This window comes from Grammomys surdaster, unplaced genomic scaffold (assembly GCF_004785775.1).
Source record: "Grammomys surdaster isolate TR1022 unplaced genomic scaffold, NIH_TR_1.0 125146, whole genome shotgun sequence".
Lineage (NCBI taxonomy): Eukaryota > Metazoa > Chordata > Mammalia > Rodentia > Muridae > Grammomys > Grammomys surdaster.
Window position 1 is genome coordinate 772,503 of NW_021620042.1, and position 16,020 is coordinate 788,522.

The 16,020-nt window shown below is 45.4% G+C and overlaps 1 protein-coding gene across 1 annotated transcript in view; it reads right to left on the reverse strand.

Moving 5' to 3' along the window:
• The window catches only part of Arhgap10 (Rho GTPase activating protein 10), a 196,862-nt gene that overhangs the window by 66,838 nt on the left and 114,004 nt on the right, over positions 1-16,020 (reverse strand). Inside the window, exons 18-19 of the mRNA XM_028785172.1 lie at positions 14,484-14,589; positions 12,534-12,693 (exon numbers count right to left, since the gene is read on the reverse strand). Of these exons, the coding sequence (XP_028641005.1) occupies positions 12,534-12,693; positions 14,484-14,589 (266 nt within the window). The remainder of the gene's footprint in view (positions 1-12,533; positions 12,694-14,483; positions 14,590-16,020) is intronic.

Genomic DNA, 16,020 nt, shown 5'->3' on the forward strand with positions numbered 1-16,020 from the left:
AACCAATAAAAAGTTAAAAACAAAAATAGAACATTGTAGGCTAATTGTGTTCATACAGTAACAACAAATATCAGGTGTTCTCAGCAAGGTGCTCAGTGGTTAACAACGAGAAACCATCTGCAGCTCTCTCACCGGGTCCTGTGCTATACAGTGAGGATCTGTGACATCAAGTGAAAACTAAATCCTTAGCCAAAATCACTATGGACGTGGAGTTGTCCTTAGTAGGAATAGCTATGGCATCTTAAACACAAAAACCTACAAGTCAGGTGTGAATACTCACGGCACACTCACCTGCTGAGAGCTACAGAGCACACTCTGTATTTCTGAAAATAATTCAGACAAACTGAGGAGGGAGAAATCTAAATGGCAATGCAGACACACCCAGAGTCAGGCTGAGGTCAGGCTGAGCAACGGAGAACAGAGACAGAGCAGGGCACATGAGACAGCGCCTTACTCCAGAGGGCCTGGAGCCTACAGTCAGCACTTAGGAATGAAAATAAAAACAAGACAGCCAAACTGATCTCTGACCTCCACGGTCACTCAAAAGTATCAGACAATTGAAAAGTGGACACAGGAGTGCTTCTGAGGGGCTCTGCATCCAATGCCAAGTGAGCCAGGCAACACAGACTGTGTGACACGGAGTTGACTCGGCCTATTTTTTTTTTTTTTTTTTTTTGGTTTTTTTGGAGACAGGGTTTCTCTGTGTAGCCCTGGCTGTCCTGGAACTCACTCTGTAGACCAGGCTGGCCTGGAACTCAGAAATCCACCTGCCTCTGCCTTCCAAGTGCTGGGATTAAAGGCGTGCGCCACCACTGCCCGGCCTTGGTCTATTCTGAGCACAGGCCTCTAGACTCCCATGTTTCTCTGTCAAGTCAATACTGGCCTGTTAGAAGTGGATGACTTTTCCTGACACGCTTATGAATGCTTTTGCATACGAGTGTAATTCAGAGCTCCCACACAACGTGCAGCAACTGAATCTGGGTGACCAGCTTTCAACCTCAGGATTTCTCGTCCCAACACTGGGCACTGACACCTGCCAGAGAGGATGATGGCAGCAGCCATAATGAAGAAACAGGAACTCATCCTCAGTACTGCCACAGAGGTTCCTGCTGTGCTTGTTAGCTGACATCCAGTTTGTAGGAAAAAGAAATCAGGGTAGGCCTGACTGCTCGGCTGGTAAGCCATTTTTAATCTGACCTAAAACATTCCCTAGGTGGTATCAGGATGGCCCACTGTGTTCATATTGTTTGCATAAAATTATTCAGATGTTACTTTTAAGGCCCTCTTGGGTTTGGCACCTGCCATGCCAAGATGCCCACTAACAACCTACGAACAAAAACCTGGGTCTGGCATTGGAGAAACATGGCGCCCACTGCTGCACTTTCACCACAGTGATGTGAGGAAGAGACAGCACGTGGAAGCCTCGGATGGCTTCCTCAGGGCTGTATCACATAAACCCTATGACTTGTGTGTCCTAATAAACTCAGCTGTGAGGGCAACTGCACCTATGAGTACTTCCAGCAAGTATCCCAAGAGTGTTCTCTTTCTTTGAGACCTTAACATTGAGAAAGCAGGGCAGCAGGCTTTACCAGGAAGGCGACTGACAAAGGCAAGCCTGTGTAGAGGCCTACTTCACACAGTAATTCTGCTCACTCTGACTTTTAGTGAAACACAACCTGGAAGATTAACAAGAGTCTAGGAGACCCAGACTGGCATGTTCCCCTAAAGTACATGAGCAAAGACCAACAATCTTTAGGTTAGCCGTTGTCTGGTAAGAATATTCTAGTCAAAAAATTTAGCTTTGACTGAGGACAGTACCGTTTGCCATTACAAACACAACTAGGGTGTGGTTCAGTAACAATGTGTATTTAGCATGCATGAGGATTCAATCTCCAACACTTAAAAATTATTTAAGGAAATGGATGTCATAAGCTAAGATAATAGCTAAGATAATAACATATGCTGACCTATCAATTGTTCATGATTAAACGCAACACTGACCAAAAAGAAAATCCAGGAGGCTTCAAATGACACCATGAACTGACAAAATCTAATGAGACCAGGGTGATTTTTCATTTTACATTTTTATTTACTTTTATTTGTCTGTTTTGTCATGTTTTGTCTACATGTATGTCTGTGTATCATATGAGTGCATGTTGCTCATAAAGGCCAGAAGGTGGCATCAGAGCCTCCAGAAATATGGTTACAGGTGGCTGTGAGCCACTATGTGCCTCCTGAGAATCACAGGTATTCTGGAAAAGTGACCAGCGCTCTTAACCACTGGACCACCTGTCTAGCCCTCCAAGGGTGAACTTTTCAATCTGCCCAAGCCCACCCGCTACTGCTTCTCCTTATCCCCAGAAGGCTGGGCACCAGAGTGTCTCAAAAAGACAGACAGAGCTTGTCTTCATTGTCCTGCCCATTCAGTTGAAACCTAAAATGATCTCTGGGTTGTTGTCTGTTTCACTGCGCTTCTACCTTCTGTGGCTAATCTGAGGACTACAACTACAATGAGAGATTTCCTGAGGCTGGTGATGAGGAAGACAGGAATGAAACGTGTCAGTCACAGATGTTTTAGATTTCCAGCTTCCTTACAGGCCTACACTGCCATCCTGAGATTCCTAAGATTCCTGAGACAACGCAGACAGTCCCTAAATGTATACAGACAATTTTCTGAAAATAGAACCCAAAGCTTTCGTTACATTTTCAGAGTCACCACTGAGATAATAAAGCTTCAGGAGACAGGGAAAGGATGTCAGGTGTAGAAATGACTTTCAGTGCTCAGTGCCCAGATGACTGGAAGGCCAACTAGGAACAGAATAACATGGGAGAGCACGGGGCCCAGATGACTGGAAGGCCAACTAGGAACAGAATAACATGGGAGAGCACGGGGCCCAGATGACTGGAAGGCCAAGTAGGAACAGACTAACATGGGAGAGCACAGGGCTCAGAGCAGAGATCAACATCCTGGGAAACCATCCCCATCAAAGAGCTCATTCGGAGCTGGGGAAGCAGCAGAGTAGTGGTGGGGGTGGGGGTGGGGGTGGGGGTGGGGGTGGGGGTGGGGGTGGGGGTGGGGGTGGGGTGTTGAGGCCGAATGTTACAGGATATTTGAGCCTGTTTCTAGTTAGGGTGTGACTCAGCCCTTAGCACACACCTTTAATCCCTCTGGCTGGAAGACAAACAAGCCCTTTGTAGTCACTTGTAATCCCAAACCCACGTTTGAAAGTGATGTCTAATTGAGTGGCAGACAAAGTGTCGAAAAAGAGGAAGATTTGACAGAATAGGATATACCCAACTCTCATGAGAAGAAAGAAGAACAGGAAGCTACTTAAGGGAGAGGCAGACAGTACAGGAGAAGAGAGTACAGTCTGGGAATACAGTAGAGTTCATGGAAAACAGGACAGTGGAGTTGAGAGGGAGAGAAAAGCAGCACAGAGAGGGAGAAGGAGGCAGGTTTACCAGGAGAATTTTACAGAGACAGACTGAAGAGAGAAAAAGCTAGACACAGGTGAAGACAGAATGAGCAAGAGAATGAGAAGGAGCCAGAAGATTAGAAAAAATAGCTAGAGTTACTTTGAGGCCAAGGAGAGCAATTCAGTCAGAGACTGACAGAGAAGTCAGATTGAATCAGGAAGCTGAGAGGAGTTTGAGCCAGAACAGCTGAGTTGAACCAGCTACCCAGAGCTCAGAAAGAACTAGAAAGGGTAAGCGTATGCCCAGTATGTCCAGAGGCTGAAAACATTCTAGGCCTAGATTAGACTGCATAGGGGCTAAAAGCTACCAGGACTAGACCTAGGTTAGCAGAGACAGGCAGCAAACCTTGGAGACAATTACAAGAGGAGAATAAAAGTTCCTTTTACAGGGAAGAGAAGGGTGGGTAAGCAGGGAGGGAGAGGGGAAGGGGATGATGTCAATGGTTTACATCGCTGCTTTAATCTTGGGCTGAGAAGACAAGGACTGAAGAGGAAGGCTGGAAACACCCAGCTCTAACAGGTTAAGCTGGTTTAAAAGACCTAAAAGACAGCACTCCTAGGTTCTAGGCATAAAATTATGGGGCTCAGGGTCAGGTTTGGAAGAGGTCTAGGTTTGGAATGCTTCAAAGGACCAGTTTTCACCTAAAGCTATGTGACCAGACTCTTGGTGTCACATAGGATACACCCAAAACTATAGCAACGTATATATACAACTGAGCTAAATCAAAACATTGGAGAACCTGATTATGAGAATGAACTAAATTGTAGGTGTCTTACACTCTCCCACAATCTGACAGGTGATGTATGTGTAATGAAAACCCTGGCAAATAAAGAAAATGAAAAACTGATTTTTAGAAAGAGGACCTAGCAGGAACTCAAGACTGCCTTGATTAGTACCTGGAGGTCATCAGGGGTCCAGGAAAGAGCTTTCCGCTGACAACCTCTGCACCCCTAGTCAGAGAGCTACCAACCCTGGTCTCCATCTTCCCATTCTGCCCCCACCTGAGATCTACTGTAGAGTACCCTTCAAGCTGGCTACCCAAGAGCAACCTCACACTAACAAGCCCAGTTTCTTTACAGCCTAATTCCAAGTTTTTAAGAGGAAAAACTAAGTCTCAGCCCAGATCCCATTGACTGTCTGGTACTATGTTTGGCCCAGCGGTGACTAGCAGACCTAGAAAGGAGGAGACCAAAACTTGCAGACAGTGATAGAGAAGCTCATGTCCACTGTGAGCAGGTCTCAGAGGGTTTGGGCAGTGAAATATAAGTGCCAAAGTACTGTAAAAGTCACTGCAGGGGTAGGAGGACCCAGAGGCAAAAAAAAAAAAAAAAAAAAAAAGGAAGTGACTCTGAGTTCAAAGTTCTCTCTTGAGTTTTACATATACAGAGGTAGCAGGGACCCTTTGAGACACATGGGGCATTTTCCTCTGCACGTATCCTAGTCTGCTTGAGAATATGCTTAAAACTTCAGTGGTATACAAGATGTGTGAGCATCCTCAAACAGAAAATCTGAATATGAAACGCTTTGCCACACACATCAACCTGACACTCAAGACTTCCAAAATTTGAAGCATTTCTTTATTTGTACTTTCAGATTAGATTAGATCAGATCAGATTAGATTTCAGAACTGGTAAAGCCTATGAACTTATTTCAATATCCAGGAAATTACAGAGTCTGAAGCTGAAACACTCTGATCCTAAGCATTCTGAGTAAGAGTTGTTTAATCTATACCTTAATGTACTCTTTCACTATTCCAAATTGCTCATGAAAACTGTGTAACTTTAAGACTTGCTTATAGTTCAAAAATCTAAAAACTCATTTCATTACATTTTACTGCTGGAGTATTTCATGTTTGTCTTGTTCTACTTAGAATGTTTATTGGAATTTGAGACTTCTGAAAATATTTTCAGGCATCATGCAGGTGATTCAGTGTGATCCACAACTGTTTCAAATCTGTTGTTTAAAATCAACTTAGGGTAATCCAGCCCACTAAACAATTAAGCCTTCCTCTAAAAGCCAGGAAAGCCAGAGGGGGCCAGAGAGTCACTGCAAGACTGCACTGTCCTGGGTTGCTTTCTAGCAATTGCGCACCTTCAGGAAATTCTTAATCCAATCCCCAACTTCCCAACCTCGCAGCTGCTGAGGACAACAGCAGCTGAGATGGTGATATCAGAGACCTAACAGAGAGGTGCACTTAGGAAATGTCGGGGAGCTGCCATTTCAACAGCCATGTGGGTGATAAGGACAGGAGGCAGGCGATGGGAACCAGAGCTGTGAGGCCAACACCACCTGAAGCCCCTGGCGGAGCTGCGTCCCGGGTGAGGAGGTGTCCACCACACTTGACACCATGCAGAAGAGAAGTGAGGCAGAAGAGGCAGCAGTAAGGAATGCCTTTCTTGTCTGACCCACTTGTTCTGAAAAACACCTGACCTCTTGGTTTTCTCAAAATGCAGCAATTACTACGTCACTTAATTTAAAATGTGACTGTTCAAACATATTTATCAGTTAAGGAACAGGTTTTAACAGCCAGGTTCAAACGTCAGCTCAGCCACTGTGCACATTTTACTGCAGCCTGACTGTGCACTTGGTCTTCAGCATGAGATGTGGTTATTAGCTAACCCTGTCCTGGTTACTCAAGGGACTGTCTTTGGTTCTTGTCTGACAGGTGAGGGCGCTGGCAGTGAGGCTGAAGAGATCACAGGAAAAGCCCCACAATCTGAGGAAGCAGAATCCCACACAAGGAACTGTCTTTCAGCACTCCTGATGACAAACCATTGTCTATAAACCATTTCAAAGAAAGTTCAAAAAAGGAGCAGAGCTAGGCCTGGCACACGAGCATTACCCATTGGAGTTCTGAAATTATTATTCCCAATTTTGTCTTGGGCGGTGCTGAGGAGAAGACTCTGAAGACTGTGCAACTTTGTTTTACAGAAAAAACCGAGCACTGGGTCCAGAGGCAGAAATCTTGCCCACAGAGCCTGAGGCTAACCTCCCCCTATTATAAAGGACCTGGCAGTGTCTATCCTCCTGCCTGCTCACACCCACTCCACACAGCACCCAACTCCCTCGTGCAGGGAATAACAACACCCTGAAAGAGTGGGATCAGGTTCCACACCCTCAGTGTGACCTGGAGGCCCAAGGACAGGCCTCTGCACCTCTAAACTCCAGACGCTTCTGCAGAGCACTTCAGGGTGGGCAAGACCTCTGAGGCCAGCAAACTCTGCTGCAGCCCTGCTCCAGCCTTCTCCCTAACACCTGACCTTCCTTTGCTCAATCAACAGCTCATTCCTGGCAAATCCATCCACCTCCTACTGAGAATGCTTTGTAAAACAACAGAGAACCTGCCCTCCTTAATCACAGCCTCCCATTTTCTGGAGTCCATGCCAGGGCTTTCTCTGCGCTGGGCACCCACATACTTCAGAATGCCTCCTTCCCCCAGATCTCTTCTCAAACTACCCCGGTGGCCCCTGGGGAAGGACACCCTCAGAAGCTCTTCCTGCACCCTAGCTCTTGGCTACACAGCGCACTCAGGAATACCGTCAGCGCTGTTTTCTTTTTCACCTGTAAAGAAAAGTTTCCTACACTTCGAAAGCCTTTTTAAAAGTGAATGTAAACCCAAGGCATAGAACAGTCAACACCAGAGACACAGATACTCATGACATGGGGGCATCTGGAAAGTATTCTGTGTGTGCCCACAGTTTAGCATCCGCTGATAGCTGCTGGAAAACAGTCAGGTACAGTGAAGCTCCACAGTACTGACTGTGAGGATGCTCCAGCACTCTGAATAAAACCCCACAGTACTGACATCTCTTGTGAGCACCGCCTCACTGAGTCACGGCTACATCACCCACACACCTAATCAGTGCAAATGCTACCTAAAAGGCTGCTACATGGTTTCGTTTGGGTCATAATGACAAGAAAAAGAGACGGCATACTCTGTGTGCACCCATCATACACCCATCACCCCGTGGTACTTTCCATCAGTGGTTGGCTGACTCCCAGCATCTGGCTAACTGTACGTCCTTCCAGTTGTCCTCTTTTGTTCTTTGTGATTGGGGGCAGGGTGCTGGTTGATGGGAGACTTATGTATTTCCAACCAGAAAACAAAACAAACAAACAAACAAACAAACAAACAGAACCAGAGCATAGGATAGAAACTTCCAGAAAGGACACAGATATTGACATTCTGCACAGGGCACGATCATCACAAATGATCTCGATTTCAAACCAAGAAAAATGCAATATATACCTGTCCTAGTATGCTTTCTGTTGCTGTGACCAAACTGACCAAAATCAAAACAAAACAAAAACAAAGGAAAACAAACAACTCGGAAGGAAAGGATTCGTATGGCTCACAGGTTACAACCCATCTTTGGGGGAAGCCATGGAAGGCTACAAGCAGAATTTTAACTTGGAAACCACCCAGGAACCTGCTTGCTCTGCAATCTTTCTCATCGAAGGCCCGCATGCCTAGGGATGGCACAGACCACAGTGAGACAGCCCTCCTGCAGCAAACAGCAATTACGAAAATGATGCCTCCAGGGAGGCCACTGGCCACCCTGACCAAGCCGTTCCTCAGCTGTAAGTCCTTCCTCCCAGGTATAGTCTAGCCTTGGATCAAGCTGACCAAAATCAAAAACAAATTAGTAGCACAAGGCTCCTCACTCCAAATGCTAACATGATTACTTTGAAAAAGTTATCAAGAAAATCTTCATCAACAAAAAGTTTTATGTGAACAAAGTTTTAGAGTCTCTGTGTATTCTGGGGTCTAAAGAGACTACAAGGTATAAAGGTTGGTCCTAGGACAAACTTGACAACCTCCTGTCTCCATGATAATTAACGAAATACTTGGACAAACTGAAATACCATTCCATCACACTGAGGAGACAAAATAAGACATTCAACAATCCAGCTAGAACCTGGATTACAGTCCTAATCGTCCATGACTGATGTGGTGGAGAGGCGTAGATGCCTCACGTCATACGGCGCCATCCTTTTCTGCATTAATGTGAAGTTAAAAATCCCAAGAAAGCCAGCGTAACATTAATGTGTGGAAGTTCTTAGAGTTCTTTAGGATCTTCATGGGTCTTTGGATGGACAGTCATGTTGTAGACCTTAGAGCATTCAAATGTATGAAATCTAACCACGGGTTCAATGTGCGCAGACAAAGGCCTGAGAAGCTTACACCGACTCTACTGCCGTCTCTTTAAAGAGCTCCTTACACCCATGTGGACAATGAGAGGCGCCAACCTGATGCTCAGCCCTCAGGCACTTCAACCCTTTCTGATCCCTCCCAGTAGTGTTCTGGCTTTTCCTCCTGACGTACTTCTGTCCTGCACACTCCTAGACTCTCAAGGGTTGACTTTTACCCTTGCTCCTGACAGGAAGCTTACTCTTGCAGGACTCCATGACACCTGGCATTTCCCACATCTCATGTTCCAGGTGGCCACTGGCACGCTTAATCACACTCTTAGGCAACTCTGACACAAGCCTAGGATCTCTTATGATTCCTCTTTTATCACCGATACTAAATCTTGACATTTTCTCAAGGACAGTGTTTGTGTTCTAGCAACAAAAAACAAAGCATCTGGCCTCAAACACTCTCAGTCCAAGCCCAAACACCGCCATCTGGCTGTGTCCCCATGAACAAGCTCATCTGTCACTGGGCAGTACACATACGAATTTTGAACCTATGTGGACAGTATTACATACATTGAAGGAATCAGGCATGTGATCATGTGTTCCTGTGTGCTGGGCTGTTTGTTGGGTTTGTTCTTGTTTAGGAGGGGTGTAGTACCCAAGACTGAAGCCAGGGCCTTATCAGTGCTAGGTAAATACTCTACCACTAAACTAGTCAAACTCCCTCAGCCTGGAACTTAATGTCCATCTGCCTCAGTCTTTGTCTCCTAGACATGCACAACAATGCTCAACTTTATGGCTTTAGCATGTATTCTAAATGTCTGTAGACACAAAAATCTCCAATCGCATTACCGTCAGAAGACACATTGTATTTTAATGAACTAAAAGCCAATCTCATGTCCTGAACTATTATCCTGCCTACTTGTAAATTTCCCTCAGATCTCCCAGAACTGAGTGAGTTCTTACAGGTTCCTATGAGAGCCATCCAAAATAGACAGCAGATTCTACTGAGTGATGCCTTTCACCCTGGAAAGTCCTGTCTTCTTGACCATGTCCTTAATCTACCCAAGCCCTCCCTCCTGATTAAGTAACTTGCTGTTACACACCCTAGTCAATTAAGCTGCCTGAAGCAAGTTTACCTGAAACCCTGTGCAGTCCTGAGAGCCTCCGGTGACATGTTACCCCATCCACACCTGGCCACACCCTTTTTAACCTCATCTCTTGTTTCTTTGTGCTATCTTCTCAGGGTAACCATCTCCTAGCCTAGGATATGGTCTGCACACCTTCACTCCACGGGGCATCAAGGGATGCCTAGCTTCTCAGGGATGCTGCTCCTCAATGCACGTACGCACACGCACGCACCAAAATGGACACCGTCTTCCTCATGAAGTCCTCAGTATGCTCAGTTTCCCACACTGTATCTCTGGCTACTTCTCAAGTTTCTTTCCCAACGGCTATCATACTTATTTCCCAAAATCACACACACCTAGCCCACAACAGGCCCTCGGCAAACAGTGCTCTGAATTAACATATAACAAGTACACAAAAGTCACGAAGCCATGGGTAGAACCACAGTTGGAAAATCTGTGGGAAGTACAAAGTACCCATTTTACAATGGAAAAACAATTTTCTGTCTTGCAAAGAAAAGAAAATACACACATCACCCTGATGGTTTTGGCCCAGGAACACTCCTTTTAAAACAACATCTTAATGTTTAGTGTGCAAACGAAAGCAAGACATATGGAGTGAGTTTCTTAGCAAGTACATATGGATTTTATAAGGAGCCCCAGCAAAGGGCTGGGAAACCATGGCCTCCAAAGCACATGAACTTAGTCTTTTTCTCACTCCAAGAGCCCGCTGAAAATCTTCTGCTTCAATAGCACGGCACTTCTTCTTTGCTTTGGTGATGTTCCTACACTCAACATTTTCCCCAGTCCTGGGGAAGGAAAATAAGTAATGAGAGAATAAAACATCCCCTTCAATCACCCCACCCCTCCTCCCTGGTCTGTCACCGGCACTGTATGCACCGCTGTCTTCAGCACACTCCCCTCGGGTCGGGCACTGTGATAATGTTTTCCTTCCTCACACGCTTTTTAATGCCTCATAGCCTCTCTCCTCTTTGCTTCTTATTCTCAGATGTCTATTAAAGGAACAGTAACCCTCACTACTTTCCAGTCCAACAGAGGCGTGTGGGTAATACGGACACACAAATCCATATGCAGTTCTCACAAACACCCTTGTCAGCATATTCACTCTTCCTTAACACAGGCCCCATGTATGACATGCAGCCCAATTAGCTGGGCAGAGAGAAACAGACAACACCCAAGAAAACAAGCCACAGGTACAGTGGGCTGAGGTAAGAGCTGCAGAATTTAGCCCTGGCCCCCATGGTTGCCACCTACTTTCCAACCAAGTCTGCCAGTTTCATCACTTTGTCCTAGTAACTGCCACAGACTTGGCATATATTACAATCTTTACATTTTTTTACCACACCAATGAGTGACCATGTGTCTTTATGGTCCTCACATCCCCTGAGTGACAGGCAGCCACAGGGAGCTAGCAAGGCCATGAACTCCAGCTAACAGAAGAGGTGGGGCCCTCTAGGACTTCTTGGAAGACTCTGAAGTATTTTTAAAAGTCAAGTCTTGCCTGGGTTACAGAGTGCTGAACAGCACAATGGCCCCCTGAGAGATTACTTTAAACCAGAAATTCTTCCCCTAGTGCCCAGATTTGGCAGTGCAGGTAACAAGCTGAAATTCTTAGGACAAAAAGCAAGGCAGAACTATGAACTTTTAACTAGGAGAGGTCCAAAAAGGCTAAGAACTTTGCTCCATCCAGAAGTGAATTTGGTTAAACTGTTTGTGTCTTGTTAAGGGTAAACGTGTGCCTTGTTCAATCCTGAGCACCTGCCTTTGCTTTTCTTTAACAGGAGGAAACTGAGTCCTGAGGGATGAAGGAGGTGAGCAAAGGGCACTGGGCACAAAAAGAAGCCTCTCATACACACACTGCCCTGAGTGACCACAACCAGTCAGCTGCATTCCGAACACACACTGCCATGGGGCAGACTACACACCAGACACAGCCACACTCAGGTCTGAAGTTGGGTTATAGGTCCTCTAAAACCTGAAGCCAATCTTCTCCCATGCTCCAGACTGAAGCTCTGCAGCTCTACCCAGAGGCAAAAGGCATGCAGCCTTCTAGGTGAGCACTGCTCCTGGCTGGCCTGTGAGAGCGAGTTCTCATGACAGAGAAATGTGCCTCCCTGTCTCCATTTTTCCATGGCTCTCATGGGAACCAGCCTCCTCTCCAACACGGCATCACCATGATTTACCATGCTACAGCAGGCCCCAAACAGTGATCATGCTTCCTAGAAACCACTGAAGTCATGACCCCAAATAAGCCCCTCTTCCTTCTAAGTTGACGACCTCAGGTATTTGTCACCACAGAAGGGTGACCAGTAGGTCTCAGGCTCCATATTACTTCCACTCACTTTTTTATGTCCCTTAGTTAAAAAGCCCTTGCTTGACCAAGGGCATAAGGAGTGCAACTAACTCATAAAATTGAGGAAATCCAAGGTCAAGAATGAAAATGGTCAATTAATTATTAAATTAAACTGCCCACGATCACATCTGCACTGTGTATTCATTTAATTATCAATTAATTATTAAATTAAACTGCCCATGATCACATCTGCACTGTGTATTCATTTGCATCTGAGTGCAATGTTTCTTCAATGGAGCAATGAGGACACCAGATAAGAACCAGACTCACAGAACTCTGTCAGAAGACAACTGAGGTCAACTTCTTCGGAATAAATTCACAGCGATGACGAGACAAAAATAGACTGATGACAAAGCTGTGTACAAGTTAACAAGTCACATTCACAGGTACTATTAACGAAGAAAAGACAGTGGTACCTTTTCATGATTTTCAATTAAGATTTCTACGACGATATTCTGAAACTTCAAATCCATGATGGCGGCAACAGTCTCTTCCTGTGGTCTCATCAGAGTTGGTCCAAACACCACTCCTAAATTCGCCACTGTCATTAGATTCTGCTTCGAGTGACTTGACACGCTAATATTGATTTAGAAGGAAAAACATCTGAGTTGGGTGTCAATAACAATAGAGCATTCAATATTCTGAAACTGTATTTCCTTAATGTACTAAAAGCAAAAGAGGCGAACTGTGTTCCGCGTCTGGCTGTGACCCCTGAACCAAACAGTGGCCAGCACACACAGACTGGTTTGTCCCCTCCCCATCTGCCCCTTCCCTGCCCTCCGTCCATCCCTTTCACCCCTCCCTTCTCCTTCCGTAACCAGTCTCCTCAGTCACAGGCTCCTTCCATGTTGATATTCTGACTCACTTCATGTCTGAGCTCAGCTGACCTCAGACTGGGGTCCCTAAGACAGTGAGCTCTCACTTCAACTCTCTCTCAAATGGGTGTCACAGCAATGGAAGACTAACACAGCTGGGGACCTTGCCAGAGTGAAGGACAATTCTGTCAAGTTGTTCCCCCTGAGGAGAGACCTCATGCTAGCTAGTTCATTCTAAGCAGCCTTTCTTTCAACGGCCCCGTCGTCATTTCTTACATGTATTTGCTCAACATTAAATAGACAAGTGGACTTATATAGATATAAAGAATTGTGCTGCTGTCTTGAACCAATGATTGGAAATAAAAATGGAATCTCCTAAATTAATCATGGCCCGTTTTACAAGCGTAAGTCATATTGCTTGTCATTTCAACAAGTGTGTCTTCTTCACAAATCACACGTCTATCACGCACATAGAAAAAGGCAGGGAGGATACACCATCTTTCCTCAGATCACCGTCCCCTTGCTACCACAAACGGCTGGATTCCATCAGCTTCCTAACAATTCGATCTGCTCCCTCCGTCCAGCGCTGCAGCTTGGGAAACACAGCAGACAGGTGCTCCTCTCAGCCCTGCACTTACCTCAGGGCTTCCGGCTATAAGAGGAGGCCCATTTGAAGGCTGACAGTCCAACACGTGCTCTCTGGTGTCTTAACACACCTTGTTCGTCTACTACCTAGCTGAAATCATTTTAACATTCCCTGTAATATGTTTCTTTTCTCCATAACTGTCACAGAGTAGGGCTGCCATTTACCTTGTCCAACTATGTGTCCACTGGCACTTTCAAATGGCACTTGGTTTTCTTTAGAGAAAACACAGGTTTCAAACACTACTCTTCACTCAAATTTTACAGGTATAATGATTTTGGAGGTGGTTTTTAAAACAGGACTGTAATGCAGGGACGAATACACTACTGGATTAAAGAAACCTATGCCGGGCGGTGGTGGCACACGCCTTTAATCCCAGCACTTGGGAGGCAGAAGCAGGCGGATTTCTGAGTTTGAGGCCAGCCTGGTCTACAGAGTGAGTTCCAGGACAGCCAGGGCTATACAGAGAAACCCTGTCTCAAAAAACAAAAAACAAAAAACAACAAAAAACAATAAAAAAAAAAGAAAGAAAGAAACCTAAAGGACATGTTCCATCTCAGTGAGGTGTGTTTGGGATCAAGATCAATTTGCTAACAGACTCAAACATAATCCTATTTCCACAATCTGTGTGTGGGGCGACAGACAATCAGTGTCCTCTCCTTTCACTGAGCTGTTGGCAGTGGCTTTAAGCTACTCACACAGCACCAACAGGCATTCTATTTCACCACCCTTGTCTAAAACACACAGTGGGTCAAATGTCCAGCCTGGTCCTCCAGTCTGCCCCTGGGACTAGGAATACACAGCCCTGCTCCGGTCTGCCCCTGGGACTGGGGATACACAGCCTGGCTCCAAGAACAATGGCAGCACCCGAAGCACCGAGGGAGAGCTGATGAGGAAGGATCACTCACTTGGTTAGATGCTTCACCAAGATATCCAACATCTCCTTATTCTTCTCTGGCAGTTTGTGTACCAAGAAGTGGATGGCATTAACACGGGACTCCGGGCTGCCACTTTCTTTTTTAAGAAGGAAAAGAAAAAGTGGTCAATAGAGTACTGCCCCTAACAACGATCGATAACAGGTTGTTTAGGAGCTGAAAATAGAATAAATTCAATCATTGTGGGCAACTTTTGAAGAAAATTAAAGTATCTTTGTCAGCACTGTTAAGGTTAGAATTTCTCTCCACCTTTCGAGGTAACTCCCACACAACTTCATGTATGCATGAGCCATTCCCCAAGCACGCCTTTCCCGGGTTGGTGTTAACAGCACAGGCAGCTCCATAGCTCCCCTACCCTGACCTACTCCTTTCCAGTCAGCTCGCAGCTCACATGACACTCTCTAGTCTTTGGTAATCCACCAGGAAACACAAGCCCAATATCAACAACAGGATCCTTTTTACTACAGGCACAAGAGAATCTCCCCTAAAATTTATGCTCGAGTTACGTCACTTAGGCACCCTAGAAAGGGGCAGTTCTAAACTGAACGCACGCCTTAATTGATGATGTACAATAATGCATGTTGACTGAAGAAAAAGTGTGAGATGGCATATGAGCCACATAGGACCCTGCAAGGAGTGCTAGGGTGAGACAGGGCATAAAGGCAAGGAGGGGAAGAGAAAGGGTTCCTACAGTGGATGGTGCTGGAGGGTCTAGGGAAGGAGGGGCAGAGACAATGTCCATAGTGGGTGGTGCTGGGAAGGTCCAGAGACACAAGACAAGAAGGGCTGGTACTCTAACTTCTGAGTGTGCTGAGACGAGTGAGCTGTCCTCAGATGATTATAATATGGGCCTATCACAAAAATGCTGGCGAGGGAGAACCCGGTTCTTCGCGCCGGTTATTAGTATATGAAGAGGGACCAGAATTTGTACCTAGGAACCAGCCCTGCAGGACACAGGAGGTCTCAAATATCAAACCTCAAAATAGCAGAAGCAAAAGAACTGCTGACTATGGAGGCTTTATATACAAATCTACAGACGTCAATGAAGAGGATAAGAGCATAAGGCTGAAGAAGATTCTTAGAAGAACATGATCTCAAGTCGATGCTTTCATTTTTAAATAACAAAATAAAAGCAGAAACTGAAGAAGTAGTCACAGGCTCCACTGAATGAAGACAGTCAAAGACAGCAATTTTATTATCAAACATTTAGAACTCTGAAAGCTTTGTGATGGAAGACTGGTAGCTTAGGGGCCTACCCTGGCACTAGTAAGCAGCTTCCTACAATAAAATCCTAGTTTGTCATTCAGCACTTAAAAATATAAGCTAGAGATCAGTTTCCTGCCCTTTAGTGATGGTATTCTTCATGTCTGAACATGAACAACATTTTAAAGCTATTTGAGAAAAAGTAGAGACTTTCCCTTCACATCTCAAGCTCCTCTTCCCAGGAGCCTACTACAGTTCATTAAATCAATGTCTCTCTCTCTCTCTCTCTCTCTCTCTCTCTCTCTCT